Here is a 24163-nt window from a genome sequence, read left to right on the forward strand (position 1 = left end):
TACATTGATTTTTAGAGCGAGTGGAGGGGAGGGAGAGACAGAGAGAAACATCTAGGTAAGAGAGACACACCCCGACCAGGGCTGGGGGACCTGCAACCGGGTATGTGCCCTTGACCGGAATCGAACCCGGGACCCTTCAGTCCGCGGGCCAGCATTCTGTCCACTGAGCCAAACCAGCCAGGGCCCTCGGGTCGTTTCTTCAAGCAGTGACGCCAAGGCCAGTGTTTGCACAGACGGGTCGGATGGCATTACCCTGTGTTTGAGAGGGTGTGCCCGCCGGCCAGCCCCGTCTCCCCAGTGCTGGGCACTTTAATTTGGTGAGATTTCCTGGCAGTTTGAAATCAGGGCTCTCTCGAGTCCTGGAAGAAGAGCAATCCCTTTGAGCCTCTCTCTTAGATTCTAACATACTCTCCGCTTGATGAATTGTGCCCAGTTTTGGGGACAACAGTTAAGTATTTCTGTCTGTGACAGACAAGAGGAAGTAAGCGCTCAAGTTAGGTGTTTGACTTTAAGTCAACCCAGGTTACATATTATGACATGTGATGACCACGTGATAGCTGCATCCTAAGGTTACATGTGATGACCACGTGATAGTGAGCTGCATCCTAAGGTTACATGTGATGACATGTGATGACCACGTGATAGTGAGCTAACCCTAAGGTTACATGTGGTTATATGTGATGACCATGTGATGACGAGCTGCGTCCTAAGGTTACATATGATGACATGTGATGACCATGTGATAGTGAGCTGACCCTAAGGTTGCAGGTGGTTACATGTGATAGTGAGCTGACCCTAAGGTTACATATGATGACATGTGATGACCACGTGATGGTGAGCTGTGTCCTAAGGTTACATATGATGACATGTGATGACCACGTGATGAGATGTGTCCTAAGGTTACATATGATGACATGTGATGACCATGTGATAGTGAGCTGACCCTAAGGTTACATATGATGGCATGTGATGACCATGTGATAGTGAGCTGACCCTAAGGTTACATATGATGGCATGTGATGACCATGTGATAGTGAGCTGATCGTTACATATGATGATGACATGTGATGACCACGTGATGGTGAGCTGACCCTAAGGTTACATATGATGACATGTGATGACCATGTGATAGAGCTGACCCTGTTACGTATGATGACATGTGATGACCACGTGATGGTGAGCTGCGTCCTAAGGTTACATGTGATGACATGTGATGACCACATGATAGTGAGCTGCACCGTAAGGTTACATGTGATGACCTTGTGAAAGTGAGCTGCATCCTAAGGTGGTTACATGTGATGACCACGTGATGGTGAGCTGACCCTAAGATGACATGTGATGACCATGTGATAGTGAGCTGACCCTAAGGTTACATATGATGACATGTGATGACCATGTGATAGTGAGCTGACCCTATTACGTATGATGACATGTGATGACCACGTGATGGTGAGCTGACCCTAAGGTTACATATGATGACATGTGATGACCGCGTGATGGTGAGCTGACCCTCAGGTTACATATGATGACATGTGATGACCACGTGATGGTGAGCTGACCCTCAGGTTACATATAATGACATGTGATGACCGCGTGATGGTGAGCTGACCCTAAGGTTACATATAATGACATGTGATGACCGCGTGATGGTGAGCTGACCCTCAGGTTACATATGATGACATGTGATGACCGCGTGATGGTGAGCTGACCCTCAGGTTACATATGATGACATGTGATGACCGCGTGATGGTGAGCTGACCCTCAGGTTACATATGATGACATGTGATGACCGCGTGATGGTGAGCTGACCCTCAGGTTACATATGATGACATGTGATGACCGCGTGATGGTGAGCTGACCCTAAGGTTACATATGATGACATGTGATGACCGCGTGATGGTGAGCTGACCCTAAGGTTACATATGATGACATGTGATGACCACGTGATGGTGAGCTGACCCTAAGGTTACATATGATGACATGTGATGACCGCGTGATGGTGAGCTGACCCTCAGGTTACATATGATGACATGTGATGACCACGTGATGGTGAGCTGACCCTCAGGTTACATATGATGACATGTGATGACCACGTGATGGTGAGCTGACCCTAAGGCCTTGTTCCCATCGCCCTGCAGCTTTGCCCTGTCGGATGAAGCCTACCGGTCCCTGCGAGATCAAGACAAGGACCAGTGCATTCTCATCACCGGGGAGAGCGGAGCCGGGAAGACAGGTAAGACCCCGGCCAGCCTCCCCCGCTCTGCTGGATGGCCAGTGCCCCGGGGGTGGCAGAGTGACCACAGCCAAGAGCGCGGTGCGGTCATCAGCACGAGGCCGTGCTGGGCCGCCGCTCGCTGGGCCTCCAGGCGCCTGTGCCACGGGCTCCGGGGCTCCGGGCTGCTTGCCTAAGGGAGGCCGGGGCTCGGGGCTCCAGGAGGCTGCAGCACAGCGCCTCCCTGCGGGGAGGGGAGGGGAGGGGAGGCCAGGGAAGGCTGACTTCCCCGGAAGCCCACAGAACTGAGAATTTTGTAGCTTTAGGTGGGCTGTCTATATTTCTAGTGGGATGATAAAAATTATGTGCAAAATGCTGCGGAACCAGATAGGAACCTCTATGTATTTTTTGGAGGGATTGTGCTGTTTTCCCTTGTGCTTTTCCTTGTATGACTGATGGCCGGAGTGAGAGGTGATTCTGCCTGGGGCCTGGCGACCGGGAGAGGGTGGGGAGAGCTGCACTGGCGAGCGCACTCTGCAGGCTCCCCCTGCTGCCATCGGGTCTCCCCCCGCGGAACTGAGGGCCAGGAAGGAGGAGGGTGGTGAGGGAGATGGGGGCTGCCTGTCTGTTCCATCTCTAACATGCTCTCCTTTAAAACATAGTCGACAGATGACGGTGTGTTAGTTTCAGGTGTGCGTCCTAGTGATTCTGCCTGTATGAACCTCGCGATGCGACCACCCCGACATGGCGTCGCCACGGTCACCACGCAGAGCTGTGCTCTTACGGACTGCATCCCAGTGCTGGGTAGCACACCCCGTGGCTTCTGTGCCGTGTGTTCTTGTGTTACAGCCGAGGCTGGTCGTTGGTCATTCCTGCTGGTTTGCAAAGTGGGGTTTAAATGTTTCCACTTTCTTGGCTGTTTCGTTGTCAGATTAATAACCTTGGTTTCCACCTGCCCGGCGTGGCTCAGTGGTTGAGTGCCCACCTGTGAATCAGGAGGTCAGGGCACATGCCCGGCTGGCAGACCCCGTCCCCAGTAGGGGGCGTGCAGGAGGCAACCTACTAACAGTTCTCTCTCATCACTGATGTTTCTCTCTCCCCCTCTCCCTTCCTCTCTGAAATCAATAAAAATGATAATAACACAAGAATAAACGGTTGCACCCCCTCACAAGTGTGCACCTACGTGTGCCCCGCCCCGTGCTCTCTGAGGGTCTGATTGTACCCATTTGTTCCCGAGTGAGTCATCAGATGTGGGCTGTGGCCACTGGTTTGGATGCATTTCGGCAGTTCCTCATCTCGGGAACATATGCGCCAAGAAGACAGCGCAGCCACTAATTGGCCACGTCGGCGACCTCCTCCTTCTGGGAGAGTCAGACCATTTGCTTCCTCGTGGAGGGAGGGCCCGTCTCCTGTTGGCTCCGGATCTGCCTGATGGAAAGACTGAGGGGGTGGCTGGGACCGGTTCAGGGGGTTGGCATTCATTCTTTTCTTTTTTTGGCTCCTCTTTTGTTTTGTTCATCCTCACTGGAGGATGCTTTTCCCATTGATTCTTAGAGAGAGGCAGGGGAGAGAGGAGAGAGAGAGAAACATTGATGTGAGAGAGCCACATCAATTGGTTGCTTCGCACTCGTGCCCCCACTGGGGTGGGGAGCCTGCAACCAGGGTATATGCCCTTGACCGGAATCGAACCCCTAGCCCTTGGGTTCGTGGGCCGACATTTATCGAGGGCCCCGGACGTGCTAGCACTTTGCCCATCATACCTCTTCTCAAGAAGAATCGTTACTGATAGCTTAACCCTTTGCGGTCCAGTTTTATTTTTGGAATTCGAACAGTCTGGTCCAAATTAGTTGACGTGATTGAATGTTGAACCGGTTTGCAGTGTCGACCTCAGCCTCGACGTTGGACCTGCTACTAGCGCCTGGTCTGTCGAGTCAGCCTCGGCGTTGGACCGAAAAGGGTTAAAGCACCACGCGGTAGCAGGGCTTACTTTATAAGAAGTGACTGTTCCACTGAGTTGTGAGCCGCCCGTGGTAGCTGATGCTGTCACTGGTCTTCCATGCTGGGGACACTCGTACCTGCAGGGTATGTGCTGGGACACACGGGGAGACGTGTGGGCGCGTGGGGTTCTTTGGGGCCTGTTTATTTCAGTATTGCTGTGCTGCATAAAACATTCATTATGGCCCGGCCGGCGTGGCGCAGTGGTCGAGCATCGACCTATGAACCAGGAGGACACAGTTCGATTCCTGGTCAGGGCACAGGCCCGGGTTGCGGGCTCGATCCCCAGTGTGGGGCGTGCAGGAGGCAGCCGATCCATGATTCTCCTGCATCATGGATGTGTCCATAACAGTGCCCACGGCTGCTCTAGGCAGTGCGCTCACAGTTTTCTGCTGTGGATGCCCAGCGTTTGCAGAACACGACCTAAGCACTGATGGGGGCTGGGAGGCGGGACATGCGGGAGCCGTCACCGCGCGAGTCCGAGGACATCAGAAGAAATCTGTGGGCCTGGGAAGACGATCCTGACGTCGGGAAACACTATACATTATGTGGTTCCTAACTTTACAGTTGCATCAGCTCCTAAGCACTCCCCAGCCATCTGCTGACGGAGTTAGGGGGCCCGCCTGCCTCGCTCAGGAAGGCCGTTAGTCCGGAGCCCCAGGAGCTGTCAGCGTGCCAGCTGCGGAGCGCCCTGCCTGTCAGTGACCAGGGCGTCGCCGGCTCACTGCGGCCGCAGCATCACGCGTGTTCGGGGCGGCGCACCTCGCCGGGAGAGCTGAGCGGACGCAGGGCCCGGATGTGCCGAGCTGCGTTTTGTTTCTTCCCCACGTAAAGGCCCCTCGGGCCCGCGTGTCTGACGGGGATCACCAGAGCGTCCGTGGGCCAGCTTTCCGAAGCAAGGCCCCACGGGCCCGCGTGTCTGACGGGGATCACCAGAGCGTCCGTGGGCCATCTTTCCGAAGCTAGGCCCCACGGGCCCGCGTGTCTGACGGGGATCACCAGAGCGTCCGTGGGCCAGCTTTCCGAGCAAGGCCCTCCTGTTGAGTGGCAGCTCCGTGAAAACCTGGCCCGTCGCGACCTCCTCGGCGTAGAGGCTGCGCTGCTCGCGGCGGGACCCGTGCTCTGTCCCCGGACAGCCCAGGGGCGGCTGCCTGTGGTCGGTGTGGAGCACGTCGATCTGAGGCCTCGGGACTGCGAGGGGCTCTTCCAAGCTACAGCGTCCGGTCTCATTGCACACAGACAGGCCTCGTTGGTTCAGCAATCTCATTCTTTTTATTTTTTAATCTTTATTGTTGAAAGTATTACAGATGTCCCCCTCTCTCTCCCCCACTGACCCCTCCTAGCCCGCTCCGTCCCCCGCCCCAGGCCTTCACCACCGTATTATTTGCATACAAGATCTTTGGTTGATCCATTTCCACCCACCCACCCACCCACCCTCCCCCGCCTTCCCTCTGAGATCCCTCATGCTTCCATGCCTCTGGATCCACTCCGTTCAGCAGTTTATTTTGTTCATTAGATTCCACATACGAGTGAGATCATGTGATGCTTGTCTTTCTGACTCAGCAGCCTCATTCTTTAGGAAACTGGGCCACCTGCTCTGGGCAAGCGTGGTCCCTAGAAAGCTTTCAGCATCTTAACCGAGGAGGGAGGGAGGGATACAAGTAGATACACGTGTCAGGATGTGCGTGTGCGTAGATGAGTGGTTCTCGCTATACGCTCTCCGACCTGTATCATACAAGTCTCACGTGATCTGTGTGTGCCCTGTATGTTCCACGGGTATGTGAATGCAGACACGGGCACCTGTTAACTCCCGGATAAACCCCTCAGCCGCTCGGTGAAGAGAACTCCGAAGAAGCCTTGCTTATATTCACATCGTTCGTTTGTTGTTCTGTTTGGACTCCGTGACTGAGTGCCTGTGGGGCTTCTTCATGAATGTGCGTAGGTTTTGATATCTTAGCGGTGAGATTCCCAGCCTTTTGTGCTCATGGCGCAAATGACTTTCATCGAAATATCCCTCTTCCATTTCTTGTTCCCCCATTGCTATTCCACAAGGCTTTCTTTCATAAAAATATTACACAATTATATGATTAGGTAATCCTATATAATAAAAGCCTAATATGCAAAGCCACCAAACGGCGGAACGACCAGTCGCTATGATGTGCACTGACCACCAGGGGGCAGACACTCAATGCAGAAACTGCCCCCAGCTCGCAGGCCCCAGGCCAGCTAAGGCAGGTGCCAGCAGGGCCCTCCCCCCGCCATTGCTCTGCCAGTCGACCCACAGATTGGCCCTGATCGCCGGCCAGGCCTAGGGACCCTACCCATGCACGAATTTCGTGCACCGGGCCTCTAGTAATTACATAATAACATATATTATTCCCAGCCTAGTACGAGGTACCAGAGAATTCAGAGTTAAATTAGTTATAATTCTTGCCTTATCAGGAATTTAAAATCCCCAGAACCATAAACCATCCCTATCACCCCTTTCCACTCCTTGTAGAAATGAGTTCTGATCTACATATTCTGCTCTAGTGGCATTTCTTACAGGACATTTGTCTATTAGTGCAGTTTATTCGGTTAAACCTAGAGATTCTACCATTTTCCAGTTAGAAGAGATTTTGACTTCAAAGACTTCATCTTTTGTCTGTCTGATTGTTGATGAATTTTAGGATTCAAGTTACATTCAAACATAAATGTACATCTGTGAAGTATCTATCAGTTAGAGAAATGACGGACTAAGAATTGATTCTGAGCAATGCTGTTGCATCTAGCCACCCCCTCCCCCCTTGCCTTTCACAGTACAGCCCTCGTGCCTTATTGTATAACTGGACGCTTGTACTTCTTAATCCCCTTCCCCTTTTGCCAATTTTAAATGACAGTGTTTTTATGTCTAAAATGGCAGTGCTTTTCAGATTTTTGAGTTCACGTGAAGAGTACCTGTTAGTCTTAAATGGAGCCATTTCATACCCTTACGGTACACATGAGCGATGTTGTCATGGAGAATGTGAGGCTGGATTAATATAAAGTATAAAGTACTGAAGTATAAAGTCATAAAGCATTACTTTGGAAAATGCGTACAATTTTATGCTGTGACTGCGAAGGTCATCTTTACTTGGTCCCTATAATAGTCAACATAATTCAAAACCTAGACTTGGAAATTTGGAGGATGATAATTAGTGATTCTCCTCAGAAATCGAGTGTTTTTTGTTCATAGATAGTCTTACATAAAGTTTTGATTTGGAAAAATATCTAAACCTTTAAATAAAAGTTCAAATTTATTTGGACTTTAGTCGGGGAGAACTAAGAGGAGGTAAAGGAGAAAGCTCTGTGAGGTCACTTTTGTTTCCCGTGTCCAGCATGATGCAACATCATGAAAACAGTCTCCTGAACCATGTTGGGTCTTGCAGCTTATCTTTCCTGGCTTACTCCTTTCTCTAAAGAAATTAATATCTCACGAACTCCTTAAGGCAGAGACCCAGCGTTGTGTCAGGAAAACAATTATGAGTTGTCTCCTTTAGACAGTGAGTCTTTGTTTGGGAGAAAATGACTCTTAATCCTGGCTTCCAAAAATAAATTATTAAAACGAGCCCAGCATTAGAGTTCCTGAAGGTAGTTAAGAATCTGAACACAGAAATTTTATAAAGAACTTATATAAGTATCCTTGAACTATATCTAAAAATTATATCTGAATTACTTAAATGGTTTTATTTTTAACAGGTTTTTATTTATTTTAGAGAGAGAGGAAGGGAGAGGGGGGAGAGAGAAAGAGAGAGAGAGAGAGAGAGAGAGAGAGAGAGAGAGAGAGACAGACAGACAGACAGACAGACAGACATGGATGTGAGAGAGAAAGACTGGTTGGTTGCCTTCTGTACGCATCCCAGCTGGGGATTGAACCTGCAGCCTGGATGTGTGCCCTGAGTGGGAGCCGAACCACTCAGGTGCGTGGGACAGCATTCAGCCAACGGGGCCACACTGGCCAGGGCTTAAATGATTTTAAAGTTAGTAAAAGTGATTCGTAATTTCAATAAAACTTAACCTACATTTATGTCTCAGTAGATATCGTGGGTTTGTATTTATGTACAATTTAACAGCCACCTGCTATCAGTCAAATTCAAATTCTAAAGATCTGTTCCTGATGCCTTTTTTTTAATCAGCAGTGACCCTAAGAGAACTGTTTCCATTTTATGTTGCCCATTAAAAGGTCTCTGAGGTGCCACATTAATTTCAGCAGCCACCAGAGTTGACCCCCTCGCCCCCCACGGCACTTTGCCCCTGGAATCCGTCCTGGGCCAGAAAAGGGTTTCCAGAGACCTCAGTGGTCACGCATCTGACGTGTGAGGCCTAGGGCCATAGTGAGCTCCGTAATCCCTGAAATAAACGAACAGCCTGACCTGGACTTTTAATACAATTTGTTAACTTATCTAAAAGAAAGCACCTTTTCATTGAAAGTGCGTGTGTGTGTGTGTGTGTGTGTGTGTGTGTGTACACCAGTTTTTGGGACAGTTATTTTGCCTATAAAGGCTTTCAGTCTTCTAATAGTATAATGGATAGAAAGATAGGCGACATTTTCAGGTCCAGAAAGGAGAATACACATAAGTGAAGATGCAGGTGGGAATGGGGGCAAAGAATGCTGCTAGGAACGCGGAGGAAGAGGAAGAAAGTCTGGGGGTTGCTTCAGAGGCCAAGCTGCAGAGTTGGGGGGGGGAGGGTGACTCGGGGGAGGGGAGGCCAGATATCACAGGGCGTTAGGCATTGGCTGGGAGGGCAGCCTTGCCTGAACTTGAAAGCTAGAAAGCCTAGAAAGAAAATTCCTCGCCCTAACCGGTTTGGCTCAGTGGATAGAGCGTCAGCCTGCGGACTCAAGGATCCCAGGTTCGATTCCGGTCAAGGGCATGTACCTTGGTTGCGGACACATCCCCAGTAGGGAGTGTGCAGGAGGCAGCTGATCGATGTTTCTCTCTCATCGATGTTTCTAACTCTGTATCCCTCTCCTTTCCTCTCTAAAAAAATCAATAAAATGTATTTTTTTTAAAAAAAGAAAATTCCTCAAGTAACCAGAAGAAGAGTTCCAGTTTGGATTGGTGGATAGAGGGATATGTGGCACCAAGAAGTAAAAAAATATAACAGATAATAGAGCCTTGACCAGGTGGCTCAATTGATTGGAGCACCATCCCATACACCAAAGGGTTTGATTCCTGGTCAGGGCACACACCTATGTTGGGGGTTCTATCCCTGGGGGGTGCTTACAGGGGCAACAGATAGGTGTTTCTCTCTCATATCAATGATTCTCTCTCTCCTCCTCTCTCACTGAAATAATAAAGACATATCCTCATCTGAGGATTAAAAAAATGTAGTAGAATATAAACTCTTTGTCCATAACTGAGGTCAGGTTGGCCTGAACCGGGCAACAGCAGTATGTACGTGCATGTTACCAGCTTTTAGGTGAACCCTGAGGACAATGGGAAGTGTCACCCAGGCCCCTCACACAGTGGGGGTGGGGGTGTGTGTTAAGGGACAGCACCCTTTGGAGGAAGGGCCTTGCGTAGATGACAAGACCTGTTGCTGGCATTGCCAAGGTGACAAGACAGACATTTCTCAATTACCGTCGTTAAAGGAGACAGCAGAAACCAGCCGTCACAGACCACCACAGGAGCCGTGTGGACCCCTGGCCTTAGACAGAAAGCAAACTGCAGGAAGACCGACCTCCAGCCAGTGCAGAAGCGCCCCGTCTCCCCCCACAGCTCCCAGGCTCCGCGCGATGGTTCGCTTCCCTGCACCACACCTGCCAGCCCTCCAGAAGGAGTCACCTGGGGCCTTGGGGACTTCAGGGACCTGCGTACATCCTTGGTGCTCACTGGTTCCTGTTAGTGACTTGGGGTGTGCGCAGAGGCTAAAGCAGCAACGTTCAACCGGTGGGCTGCAAGAATTTTTACAACAGGCGATGCCTGGCTGTTTCGTGAGGGGCACGGGCCTGTTCTCTTCGATGGTCAGATACAAAAATGATGACACAACCATAGCCGTCTGGCGTGAATGCCCCGCCTTGAACCATAAATGTACAGGTCATACAGCAGAGTTGCATCTCCTTGGTCACGTGGCGTAAGAAGGTTGCGTCTGATGGGTTAATTCTGGGCACCAGAGGTCCTTCTATGCCAGAATTGGAATGTGAGGCTGCATCTGCCTGGTTAATTCCGGGTACCAGAAATTCTTAAATCAGGTGTAGGCACCTGAGTTTTTAAAGAGTCACTTTGGAGCAAAAAGGGTGGGTAATTACTATTTTTTTTTTTTGGTAAATCAATCCAAATTATACCTATTTTTTGTCAGACTGGACAAAAATATATTTGTTGGTGTGCCGTCGAACTTTAGTAATTAGCTTACGTGTGCCAGGAGATGAGAAAGGTTGGAAATCGTTGCCCTAATGCGAATGTGTGGGCCATGTGCCCAAGTGGCATTGCAGTTCATTTATTCTCGTCAGCAGCGGGACGCCGGCTGGAAGCCACCTGCAGGTCTGCACAGTGTTGAGATTGGCCCCTCATCCTCAGAGTCGAGGTGCCCTCCCTCCCCCGGGAAGGCGCTGTCCCTCCCCGGGAAGGCGCTCCTGCTTGGGGACCGCCACCGAGCAGAGCCTGGAGAGAAAGCCAGAGAAAGCCGACGTGGGGGTTGGTTTCCTTGCAGCTGGCAGAGGCTTCCTCCCGCCGCACCAGCAGCGGGCGGTTCCCAGAGCCTGATGCGGAGCATGAGCGTGGGCAGCTCAGCCAGAAGCACCTTCCTGGCAGCTGGGCCTGGGGAAGGCACACACTAGGTCCTTTCCCAGAGTTCCGCGGTGCGCGCGCCCCTCCAGGAAGCGCTGTACAGAAGGAACCCTGTTTCGCTCCGTCTGACTCACGGTGCACACCCCACCCCAGCGCATCCACGTTGACCTCCCTTCCCGGACCACCTGTGAACATTTCTGGGAACTCGGTATTGACGGGGTCAGGTTCCCCTAGCCGCTTTGACTTCGTGGTTAGAGCGTCGGCCTGTGGGCCCAAGGGTTGAGGGTTCAGTTTCTGGTCCAGGGCTCACACCTTGAGTGGACACTCCATCCCTGGCCCTGGTTGGGGGCACTTGCCGGAGGCAACCGATCGATGTGTCTCTCTCACATCAGTTTCTCTCTCCCCCTCCCCCCTCCCTTCCCGTCTCTCTAAACATCAGTGGGAGCATATCCTCGGGTGAGGATTGATAGAAAGGATCTCAAGGGGCCGGTGAAGAGGGGACATGGCTGAGAGGCGTGGGAGGACGAACCCGCCGGAAGCCAGTTGTGTCCACCTGTGAGCCCAGAATCCTCCAAATGCGTCCGGCATCTGCTCTTTCTCACCAGCTCACCTTTCCGAGCTCCGAGTGAGCTGTACCCACACTCGGAGGGCTGTTTCCTATCACCAAACCCTTAGATCAGCTGCTCAGTTTTCTAATTGAATTGAAGAGTCATTTATTTAGTCTAATTGTGAGCAAACCCGTTTGATTTAGAACAGTTCTTTAAACATTTTTAAATATCTTTGGTAAGGATACCCAGGTTACCAAGCTACGTTGGGCTTGAATCAACTTGTATGATAGAGTCATTTTATGTGAACGGCTGCTTTAAGGGATTTTGTGGGCGATGTCACTCAGCAGATTGTTTAGCGGCCCAGGGATAACCTTTAAGCACAGTTCCCATTATAGCTGAATTCATGATGTGTGTTGAATAGAAAGGACAAATACTTTAAAAGACTAGAGGCCCGGTACACGAAATTTGTGCACTCGGGGGCAGGGGGATCCCCCAGCCTGGCCTGTGCCCTCCTCACGGTGTGGGAGCCCGCGATCGATGGCCCCAAAGCGGTAGGCCAGAGCCGGGGGTGGGGGGGGTCCCTCCTCCACGTGAGGCGGCAGAGACATTGGGACTGGCCTCCTCCGTGCTGCACGGAGCCTTGGGACCCCCAGACCTCTCGCCATGCGGAGCAGCTGCTGGGCCCCGCCTCCACTGTGCGCACAGCCATCTTGTGACCGCGTGAGGGCATCACGGTGTCGGTGTGACGACCACCTAGGCCAGTGGTCGGCAAACTGCGGCTCGGCAAACCGCGGCTCGCGAGCCACATGGGGCTCTTTGGCCCCTTGAGTGTGGCTCTTCCACAAAATACCAACTTCTGTGCATGGGCCACGAAGTTTCATTCGCACTGTAGGTGCTTGCCCGCACGTGGTCTTTTGTGGAAGAGCCACACTCAAGGGGCCAAAGAGCCGCATGTGGCTTGCGAGCCGCGGTTTGCCGACCACGGACCTAGGCTGTTATTAGTATAGATTTCCAAGGCATTATGTACTCCCAGGTATAGAGGCATTTGAAACACTATTGGTGGGTTTTGTCTTTCCACTTTCTTCCCTCTAAATTTTTTTTTTTTTTAATTTCAGCCTAATTTGTTAACATGGCTTCTTTTCACCCGCAGAGGCCAGCAAACTTGTCATGTCCTACGTGGCGGCCGTGTGTGGGAAAGGGGCGGAAGTCAATCAAGTCAAGGAGCAGCTTTTACAGTCCAACCCGGTCCTGGAAGGTAGGCCTCTCTGTGCGCGTGGGGTCAGCTCAGCGTGGACACGGGGTCGGCGCGGTGTGGACTGGGGTCTGGTTTTCAGGGCACTCAATCCCGGGGGCTACAAGCACCCTGATGGGAATCCCTGCTCTAGAGAGTTGTTTGGTTCAACCCTTTGTTCAAAGCCGTAGACGGTCAAGATTTAACGTGTTTAATGCAGGGCTGCTTTGGGGTTGGGGGTACCCCCAGCAAGGGTAGGGGTTACTCCCCATTGTCAGGTCTCGCCCTTTTCCACTTTATCACAAGGAGATGCCATGCGTCCTTATCCCCCAGATGTTGGAATAAGAGTCACAAAAATACCCTGACTTTGTGAAAAGCAGAGACTGGAACATCTATTCTGTTGTTGTTGATCTTTCTTTCCCCCCCGAGTAACGTAACAAATAAAGATGCTGTTGTGGGAAGTGCCATATCTTCCTTATTCCAGTATTTGACTTGTGTAGTCCCTGTTTTTTGCCTTGAAGTTCGGGGGCTGCCCGTGTTGTTGCGTGTCTGCATGTTTGTGTGAGGAATGCCGCGGTCTAAGGGAGCAGCTCCGTGGACGCTGTAGTTGGCCTCTGTGATGAGGATCTGGCCCTTGCGCCGATGGTGCTCGAAGCGAGGCCCCGGGCAGGAAACGGGAGGAAGGCCTCTGTGGGCATGCACCATCTCGTATGGGAACGCTTCACTTCCCAGCTGGAGCTGCTCCTGGAAATGAACATCTAGAACAATGCTCTTGGAAAAACAATCCCGGAATGTGTCTCAAGTGTCTGAGGGAGCCCTTGTCTTCGAGCCTGTGGCTCACGGTCAAAGACGCCAGTGTTCGGAGCTGGGTTCAGCAATGTGCAACTCAGACGTGTTTGATGAAAAGAGGGCTTATGGCTTGCAAAGGCCGCCCTGAATAAAGTTTTTTTGAAGCAATTCCTTCACTTGCCCTTGACCTTCAAGCCACAACACACGGCCTTTTATGCATCGGCATCTGGAGCTGGACTTCGGGGCCGTGCAAGTTGGTTCACTTGGCACCTCGACGTGGCCACACCCACCAGGAAGGACTACCCTGTGAAAACCCCAAATTATGTCCTGGTCCTCACGACCCCTGGGGATCCCTGGGCCGGCACTCACCCTTCTCAAGGTCGCGTTTATTACCTTCCGGCCTTTCAGCGGGGGTGGACGTGGGATGGAAAGGTGGACGTCAGCATCCTTTCTGGAGGCTTCCTGTGTCAGGTTTCCTTGCTCCGTGGAGCACCTGTTTGCTTCGTGTTAAAGGGAGAATTGGTGTCAGGGGACCCGCCACGCCACACTCATCCCAAGCGGTGTCTCTGCCCTGAGAACTGCCCTGTTGACTTTATGAAGGAGGACTGAGGTCTGAGTCTTAACTGAGGAGGACTCACCTTTTTTTAAAAAAATCAGAAACATTTTAAAAAAACCAACGAATGTGCCCTGGCCAGTTTGGCTCAGTGGATAGAGCATCGGCCTGCGGACTGAAGGGTCCCGGGTTCAATTCCGGTCAGGGGCACATGCCTGGATTGTGGGCTCAATCCCCATAGCGGGCATGCAGGAGGCAGCCAATCAGTGATTCTCTCTCAGCATCATTGATGTTTCTATCTCTCTCTCCCTCTCCCTTCCTCTCTGACATCAATAAAAATGTAATTTAAACAATAAAAATAAAAAGCCAGCTAATGTGAAATATAACACATCTGGTTTGGCTGCTGAGTATCCAAAGTGAACTTCAACTTGAACGCACACTTCCTGGCCTGGTCCCGTGGCTGCTCTCAGCACTCGGACCAGCTTTTAGCCCTGAGTTACCGTTTGAGCTCTTGCTCTCCAATCATCTTCTCTCCGTTGGATTGCATGAGGTGATGGAGGCTTCCGGAGATGGGTTGCTGGTCTGTCCATCTGAACACTCATTTCTGCTCACGCGTCATCGTGTCTCAGTCCGTGCCAGCTGCCGTGTGGCCCACGGGTCCCAGTTCACAGCCGGGGACGGGCCGAAAGGCAGGATTTCATGCCCTGAGCACAAGTCTGCGCCGTCACAAGCCCCCGAGGCCGTGGGGGTGCACAGTGAAGGGTGAGGCGCACCGTGGGGCTTCCAGACCACGGAACAGGGACCCTGGCTGCTCACGCGGCGTATTTACTCTGCTCGGTCCTTCGCTACCTTGGCCCAGATCGCTCTTCCCTGCCTTGTGCACAGCTTGGTGAGGCAGTCCTTCTACCGGACGACCCTGTGAGCCGCCGGCGCTCCACGGACCACTCTGCCTGGTGGCATCAGCCTGTGGTTCTGAGGTGCCCTCGTCTGAAAGGGGGCCTGCGGGGGAACTCGGCTCGGAAGCAGCGGAGATTGGAACCCACTTGGATTTTGAGTCATGGGCCAGTTTGGCTTTCTTTTTTTAATTTTTTATTATATATACACTGAGTGGCCAGATTATGACCTGCCAGATTATTATGACCACCCCATCAGTACAATGAAGTGAATTAGTTATGCAAATAATTATAATAATAAAACCTGGAGAGTATTTGCTTAGGAAGTTTTCAATATTCAGTATTTTTGGAAGTGTCAATGAAGTACTGATGGGGTGGTCATAATCATCTGGCCACTCAGTGTATATATATTATTGATTCAGAGAGGAAGAGAGAGGGAGAGAGAGAGAAACATCAACGATGAGAGAGAATCATTGAGCGGCTGCCTCCCACATGCCCCACACTGGGGATGGAGCCCACCATCTGGGCATGGACCTGACTGGGAATCGAACCGTGACCTCCTGGTTCTTAGGTCGACACTCAACCCCTGAGCTACGTTACACCAGCCGGGCTTGGCTTTCTTTATATTCCAGAAAGTTTCACTGAGGTCTGACGGACATGTTGAGCCTACTGGCAAGGATGATAGTTTTCGAATCTCTTCGTCTTTCTGTTATAAATAACTTGGCTTCAAATTAATTACAAATTTAAAGGTTCCCGGGGCCTTATTGAATCTGGAGACCTCAGCAAGTTCCACACAACTTTTGGCAACCTAAGTAGTAGTTATCGCTGAAAGGACCTTATCCGCTGAGGATCATGGTGAAGGGCTCAGAAGCCGTGCCCGCTGGCCACTCCATTCACTGCTGTCAGCACTGTTACCCGATCCCGAATCAAACGAGACTGAGTTACAGCAATCCTGGGGGAATTCCATGAATCAGGAATGACGCGCTCTTTCTGTGAACTCATAAGACACGGGAGCTTCCGTGGACTCCTGTTCAGGGTGCTTCTGTGGAAATTTTAGCCAGCAGCGCCACCGCTACAAGTTGTATGTTCTAGGACTTATAAGTTGTAAATATGATAGTTGCCGTAGCTTTCTGCATGAAATGACTTCCTGTCCATTTAACCATGCATCAATTCCTTTCTTCCTAGCTTTTGGAAATGCCAAGACGGTCAGGAATGACAACTCCTCGCGATTTGTAAGTATTTGTAAAGCACAAGTGTTAACCCTAATATTTATCTCGTGCATGTGTACACAGCCAGGAGATGTTTAATGTTTCCTCATACGCACGTGTGGAAACGAAGAGCACCATTGCTGTTGAAACCCGGGTGAGTTTTATACGGACTGTTCTTTGCTTTCTGGAATTCCCCTTTTTCCGTTCTTGGAGTGACAAGCTATTTTTTTTGTTGTTCATGTTTTCTCATCACCGATCCTAAGATTCCATGAGCAATTTAAATGAGGCTATTTAGAATAACTTTACTTGTCTAAATTTTGGTATTTGGAAATCATAATTAAGAATCAGAAATTAAGTAGAAGGATACACTGAGTTCGTATACTGTACCGGATTTGTTCTTTATACAATAATACCAGGACGGGAGGAGGTGCATTCTAAAGCTCAAGAGAGATCCAGTCACTAGGATTGGCAGCTGATGGGGGCGGGGAGAGAGGACTGAACAATAAAAGCTGAAGCTAACTGTTGCTTGGCGTTGGCTGAGTTGGAAAATGCTGATTCCGCTGAGAGAACTTTCCGGCTTCGTCTCCCGTCATCTCTGCATGACTGCACATCTGCCCACAGGACTCTCCAGCTGAGCCCCGCCCCGCATCTTTCCAGGGACACAGACCTGCCTGGAGGCAGCAGGGAGAGCATGCCGTGTGTGAGGCTGGCATTCTGAAATCGGTTCCTTCTTTCTATTTATTTACTGATGGATTTTAGATGGGGAGAGGGAGAGAGAAGCATCGGCTTGCTGTCCCACGTATGCATCCATTGGTTGATTCTGGTGTGTGCCCTGACTAGGCATGAGCCCCAAACCTTGGTGTATTGGGACGATGCCCTAACCAACGGAGTTAACCCGGCCAGGGCTTGAAATCGCTTCCTTTCTTCTAGAGCTTAACCGGTTTTATGTTAAAAGATCAGTGACTTCATAAGCTCTCTTCTCATACACGACTTGGGACCGATTCTGATCTTTGATGCCTCTTTGCCAGACCCTCCCTGCCCTTCCTCTTCCCCTCTGTCAGCTCCTCTGGCTGCCCCTCCATGGGGTTCTCAGTGCTGCAGGCGGGAGCGTGGCCCCCGCGGAGATGGTCGATAGCTTGGAGAGTGGAAGGTTCCGGTCCGAGGCGGTGCGTTTTTCCGTTGGATTAGCCCTGCCTTGCCCTGCTGTGGTCACATGGCTAATCTCATTACATAAATAGAATGAGCAGCAACGGGAGCGTGGGCAGAGAGAAGTCATTCCAGGAGGTCAAGCTGCTTTGTGGAGATTTCATGGTTTGCTTTTGCCAATGACACACGCTTTACAAAAAACATTTGCAAATATATTTAGCCCATAGGCTGTAAACATCGAGAAAGCCATGTTACTCAGAGTCATTACTACTTTCACAGCTGAAAGGCTTGGCTTCTTAAGTAAATTCAGAGAAATCCTATTATAACAGAGGCGTTAGGATATGAAATTAACACTGGATTATAGGCTACCTCACTTCACGCCCAGGTCTTAGTAATTTCTCCCTGTGTGCAGTGACCATATATAGCAGTGTTGATGACTCATGGAAATTGATTTCCTGTGACAGTGTGTGACGGGTTAACCCCGAACAAACTTCTTTTTTTTTTTATAAATCCTCACCCGAGGATATTTTTCCATTGATCGTTAGAGAGACTGGAAAGGCGGGAGGGAGGATAGAAACACTGATGTGAGAGAGACACATGGACTGGGTGCCTCCCCATGCGTCCTACTGGGACTGAGGATCGAACCTGCGACTGAGGTCCATGCCCTTGACCGGGAATTGAACCCGCTACCCTTCAGTCCATGGGCCAACACTCTAACCACCGAGCAAACCAGCCAGGTCTAGCATGACCTTCTCAGTCTCTTCACGGAGATACTTGGTCGACCCCGTGGCGGTCTCGTGGGCGTGCTCATTGTAGCTTACCCTATAGACCAGTGTTCCCACGGAGGCCGCACTCCTGGGCTTGGAATCCTCGTCCCTCCTCTCTGACCTTGTCCATCCGCCCAGGACCTGTCGTGGCGACTCGCTGCCTCGCTCTCTGCTCTGCTTACTCCCCGCTTTTGCTGCGACTCCTGCTGAAAGCCACCCACGTTTCTCCCCGATGACTGCCACCTCCCATCAGCCACACCTGGCCTTGCTTTCTTCTAGCCCATTGCACACTAGCCAGAGTGGTCTTGTCAGGAGGCACGTGTGACTGTGGCACCCTTGTTTGGGAACCTTTATGACCCGGCGTGGCTGTCAGGCGCACATCTCGATGTCGTGATGGGCTCCTGCTTCCCTCCCCATCCTCTAGGAGGCCAGCTTACGCCTGCTCCTTCCTGCTCTCCCCTCCTTGCCTGCCTGGCCTCTGACGCTGAGGGCAGACTTCCTGCTTTCCCTCGGTCCCTGTTCTCCGTGCAGAGTACCGGGGCCCGTGGTAGGAGGCACCCCATGCACAGTACAGTCCGGTGTGCCTCTCTCCAACCCCGGAGGCTGAGAGCGTCTGAGGGCAGGAGCTGGGCCTTGGTTGCCCTGCTGACTGCTTCTATAGACTTTATTTTTTAAACAAAATATTTTTATTGATTTCGGAGAGGAAGGGAGAGGGAGAGAGAGAAACATCAACGAGGAGAGAGAATCATGGATCGGCTGCCTCCTACACGCCCCCTACTGAGGATTGAGCCCGCAACCCGGGCATGTGCCCTTGCCCGGAATTGAACCTGGGACCTTTCAGTCCACAGGCCTATGCTCTATCCACTGAGCCAAACCGGCAGGGGCTTGTGAAGGCTTTAAAAGGCCAGAAGACCCAGGATAACGAGAAGGAGAAGGCAGGAGAGCGTGTGGGAGCTAAGAAAAAGTCACAGATCGCATGCTGACTGGGCGCCATGCGATCCTGTGTCTTCCCCCTCACGGTTATTTCTCAAACAGAAAAGTGTAAGTCATTCTTTGGGAGAATGATTTACGAACCACCTCTCTGGCTGTTACGAAGGTTGAACACGAAGCAAAACCAAAGTCTCCTTCGACCAACACACCCTTTTCCAAACAAAAAGCAGCTGTCGGGGCCATTCTCCCCTGCTGGTTACTCTTTAACCAGACAATTACAGAGCAGTTCTGCAGAAATGACCGTGTGAAACGCCATGTGTGCGTCCCTGTGTTTAACACACCGTCTATAAAGTATTACACGAGCCTGTCATAGATGGCTGTGTAATCTAGATCAAAGCCCGAGAGGAATACTGAGCGGTCTTTGATTCTGAGCTGGTCACCCGCATGGTCCTGTATTTGATTTGAGTGGATATAAAAACAAGACTTTAAGTGTTCCCCGGGGCCAGTGTGTTTGGAGTTTCTGGCCACGGCTTACACATATTTTGCCTATAAAAACGAAATAATTCATCTTCCCCACGAATGCATATACAACGAATACTTATTTTCCGCAGTTTTATTGTTGAATGGAAGACACACCCCCTTCAGAACTTGAAACAGATCTGAAGTGGAAAATTTACATGACGGCTGAGATGATCTATTCTTGAATTAGCAATGGGATATGCTAGTTTGGAGCTAATGGGGTATTTAATGTGAATTATTCATGGAGGCGTATTGTTGTGCGTCACGGTTACATAAACTGTGTCTTTCTTAATTACATTTGAACAGATGTATGAAGGGCTTACGCTGCTGCTGTTCTCTGAGAGGGTACGCTGACTGAATATTTTGAGGGGATCTTGAAAACTCACCAAGTCTTTCTCTGGCAGGGCAAATATATGGATATTGAATTCGACTTTAAAGGCGACCCCCTGGGAGGAGTGATTAGTAACTGTGAGTATTTTATTTGAGTTCTTTTAAAGAAGTTTAGAACAGTAACACGTGTGTTTAAAATGGAGTATTGTAGATACTTGGATCTTTAAGAGATGGGTGTACGAATATGTCTTCTTAAACTGCTTAGACTTTTAAAACCTATAGGTTTCAGCTTGTCTTATATAATTTCTAAATCTTTTTTAAAGATGACATAATCTTTACCCTGGAAAAACTTTTTAGGGGTCTGCTGAAGAAATAGGTATTAGTCCAACTGTATTTTATTACTATAGACCTTAAGCCAATCCAGTAATACAGAAGATTCTCCAGAGGTTATTTTATTTAACAAACCCAGCCCAACTCTAGGCTGGAGGAATGCTGCCAGGTGGTTAGTGGTTAAGAAACCTGGGCAAACTATATAGCTGGTTTAAAAAAATTAAATCACTATTCATAGAGCAACCTTGATGGCCTGGGGTTTTCTCATCTTTGAATCCATGGGATTAAATTGAATAAATTGTATGGCTCTTCTCATTTCCACCATTTTATAGTTTTTAAGTAGTTAATTTTCCATTTATTTTTTAAGCTCTATTTTTATTGATTTCAGAGAGGAAGGGAGGAGAGAGAGATAGAAACATCAATGATGGGAGAGAATCATGGATCAGCTGCCTCCTGCACGCCCTACACGGGGATGGAGCCCACAACCCAGGCATGTGCCCTGACCGGGAATCGAACTGTGACCTCCTGGTTCATAGGTTGGTGCTCAACCACTGAGCCACGCTGGCTGGGTTACTTTTCCATTTTAGTTTGCCTGACTACACAAGGTATGTGCCATGCATTGAGATTATCCACATTTGCCAAAATGCATAGTTATTAGAGAATATTTCCAGCAGTAAGTGTTCATATGAAATTGGTTGGATTAAGTGGTTTTGTATGTCCAATAGGGAAGCAGAAGCACTTATGCTGACCACGTATGGTGCCCAGATCAAGTGACTGTAAGCTGCCCAGCCTGGCATGCCGGCTCCCTCCCTTCACGGTGCCTGGCAGCCGCTGGGAGCTGCACAGGAAAAGGCAGGCCCAGTTCTAAGACCCCCATTAAAGGCACCGTTCATTTTTATTCTGAAATATATTCGTAAATCTTCAGCATTGACTTTGTACAACACAACTTAACTTTAATAATACACGATTTTTTTAAAATGAGGATACGCTTGCTGTTTTCATTATAGAACTTGTATCGAAATGTTCTGGTTCTGAAATGATTGATTCAGTATTCCTTTTGAGGACGCTAGGAACGTGTTTAAGGATTACTTTCTTACAAGGATTGGACAGTAACGTGGGTCTTACGTTTTGAGGTGTAAGCTCCACACGGCATTGCCTGCCTGCCTGCCCTCTCGTGGTTACGGTCTCCATGGAGAGTAAACATTAAGCCCTCAGTACTCTCCCCATTAGGATGACTGTATCCGCGTGAATGGGTTTCAGATGGTGGTGGTTACTGTCTGTTCCCACAGGGAAGTTGTATTGAAATCTGTGGTGGCGGGAACACCCCGGTGTCTCCGAGGATCCTGTGCTGGGAGAGGAGAGGGATACACTAGTGGTCAGAGCAGGAGACTTTGCTCTGCGTAGACGGGCTGACTCAGAGGTGGTCGCGGGGAGCGGCGGCGGCTGGCCTCCGGGACGGGGGTGAGCCCTGGGCAGACCCCTCTTGTCCTCTCCAAACTGCCAAGGCCAGCATCTCGTAACCTTGGAAAGAAGACGAGACCGGCAGGCTGGAGGAAGCACATTTTGCCTCCTTTTCCAGCTGCCGCCGAGGGAAAGCACAGGTTACCCCGGGAAGGGCACGGGTCGCGGGGCCGGCTGCGGACCAGCCGGTAGAAAGGAAAGCCAGCCACGGGCTCACCCGAACCGGAGAGCATCGCTGAGGGTATATCATTAGGAGACGGGTTCAAAACGCGGGAAATGGCAAACATTTGCGTCATGTGAGAAGATAAAACATGGAAGCACGTCCAGGTGTTTGGTTGATGTGAGATAATACTTGTTTTAAAGAAATGCTTTTATTGATTTCAGAGAGGAAGGGAGAGGGAGAGAGGGAAGCATCAGTGATGAGCGAGCATGGGACCGGCCGCCTCCTGTACAGTACACATTTCCACGTGTGTCTGGGGTTTGCAGTCCTTTCGCTGGAAAATCATAAAGAGCGGACCGAGCGGATGCCTCAGTCTCCAGAGCTTTGCGCCTGGCTCTGTCGCGGTGACCCTGGCAGGCGAGCCTCTGCTTCTCGCCTGTGAGGTCGGATGATCACAGGACTGCAGGGCGGGGCCTGGGGGAGGGTGATAACGAGGGAGAAGCAGCTGCTGGGGGAAGGCCTGGGAAAGCCCCCTCTCCTCCCCCTGGCACCTGCACGGTGACATGGCATCTGCTTCCTCCTTGGATGCGATCGCAGGCGAGTTGCCGGGTCAAGAAGCGCACGGGCCAGCACTCCTTCCCACATGCCGCACAGGGAATGCTATTCTTTAACTCGGTGGCTGCCTGCTGGGTCGGGAAGCCGTGGCCATGACTGAGCACCATTGTCTGCGGGCAGGCCGGCCGGTGTGCTGCCGGGCCCGGTGTGGCCCTGCCCAGGCGGGGAAAGTATCGGTGTCTTGAGGAAGGACCGCAGTTGGCTTGTTGGCATGGGATGGGATGAGTGGCGCCAGGCAGTTGTCTGTCCTGATCGTTACGGTGTCACTGTCGGGTGGGCGAATGCGTGGGGAGCGTGGCAGGGTCCTTAGCGCCAGGGGGAGGCCTGGGGGTGGGCTCTGACAGGTGAGGGATACCTGGCCACTGTCCCGCCACCCCCTGCTCGTGCTCTCTCTAAGGACCTGGGCATCCCTCTGTGGGCAGAGCTGCTGCTGTGGGTGTGGGTGGCGGGCGTGATGTGAGCAGGGGACCCTGTGCACCAAGGGGAGAAGGCCTGCCTGTTGGTAGCCAGTGCCCAGCTCATTCCCAGATGGTGCCCGGCACATGGGGTGAGCAGTGAGTGTGAGTGGACTGATGACTGAAGGAGTTTGCACATGCATGGATGGGTGAGGTAAGCTGAAGGGTTTTATTATTTATTTATTTATTTATTTATTATATATTTTTTCTTGATTTCAGAGAGGAAGGGAGAGGGAGAGAGAGAGAAACATCAATGATAAGAGGGAATCATTGGTCGGCTGCCTCATGCACGCCCCCTACTGGGAATGTGCCCACAACCAAGGTACATGCCCTTGACCCGAATTGAACCTGGGACCCTTCAGTCTGCAGGCCGAAGCTCTATCCACTGAGCCAAACCGGCTAGGGCTACAGCGTTTGTTTATTTATTTTTTAATGTGATCGAGTTACTTTCTTCCAGGCTTGAGGAATTTCTGTAAGGATTAGTTTCTCCACGAAGGGCCTGGCCCTGCGTGGGGGGTTCTTCCTTCTAGAACTGTGCTGGTGCTCTGAGCCCAGCCGTGGGCAAACTACGGCCCGCGGGCCGGATCCGGCCCGTTTGAAATGAATAAAACTTAAAAAAAAAAAAAGACCGTACCCTTTTATGTAATGATGTTTACTTTGGATTTATATTAGTTCACACAAGCACTCCATCCATGCTTTTGTTCCGGCCCTCCGGTCCAGTTTAAGGGCCCATTGTGGCCCTCGAGTCAAAAAGTTTGCCCACCCCTGTCTTAGCCACGGGATGAGTGAGCTCAGGCCGCCTCTCAGCCTCCCCCTGGATTCTGTCTCCTGTTCCGCACTCGGTGCTGGCCTGCTGGCTGACCGAAATGGCCAGTCCCTCGAGGGGAGGGACGCTGCGTAATCTTCCGTGACTCAGTGTTGCCTCCCTGGTGCCTTCCATTTGTTTTCTTCCCTTTGGCTCAATAGGAAGCCTCATTCTGTGAGGCCTTGGCCGCCGTCCAGGTGGAATGACCGGGATGAGCGTGTAAAAGCGCCACAGCGTCGTCCTGTTGCCAGTAGCTTTGTGTTTGTACGCTTTTGTTCTCTGCTCCTCAGCCCACTTTTAGGTTTCCTTGAAGCCCACCTCCTCCTCCTGCCCGTGACCTCCTGGGTGTGACGCCCTGGGGCTTGGCGTGCCTCACGTGTGCACTGAACTTCACCTGGGGTGATGCTGGGTGGACCCCCCTGCGCGCATTAGGGAGCTCGGTGCCATTTCCAGAGAAAGGGCACAGC

General features: G+C 51.0%; 1 protein-coding gene across 5 annotated transcripts in view; it reads left to right on the forward strand.

Annotated features, from left to right (window-relative positions):
- Positions 1 to 24163, forward strand: part of MYO1B (myosin IB) — a 131987-nt gene that overhangs the window by 59776 nt on the left and 48048 nt on the right. For all 5 annotated transcript variants that reach the window (XM_059702587.1, XM_059702588.1, XM_059702586.1 and 2 more), the window contains 4 exons: positions 2139 to 2233; positions 12655 to 12759; positions 16156 to 16202; positions 19945 to 20008. In XM_059702587.1, coding sequence (XP_059558570.1) covers positions 2139 to 2233; positions 12655 to 12759; positions 16156 to 16202; positions 19945 to 20008 — 311 coding nt within the window. The remainder of the gene's footprint in view (positions 1 to 2138; positions 2234 to 12654; positions 12760 to 16155; positions 16203 to 19944; positions 20009 to 24163) is intronic.

This window comes from Myotis daubentonii, chromosome 7, assembly GCF_963259705.1.
Source record: "Myotis daubentonii chromosome 7, mMyoDau2.1, whole genome shotgun sequence".
NCBI classification, from domain to species: Eukaryota; Metazoa; Chordata; class Mammalia; order Chiroptera; family Vespertilionidae; genus Myotis; species Myotis daubentonii.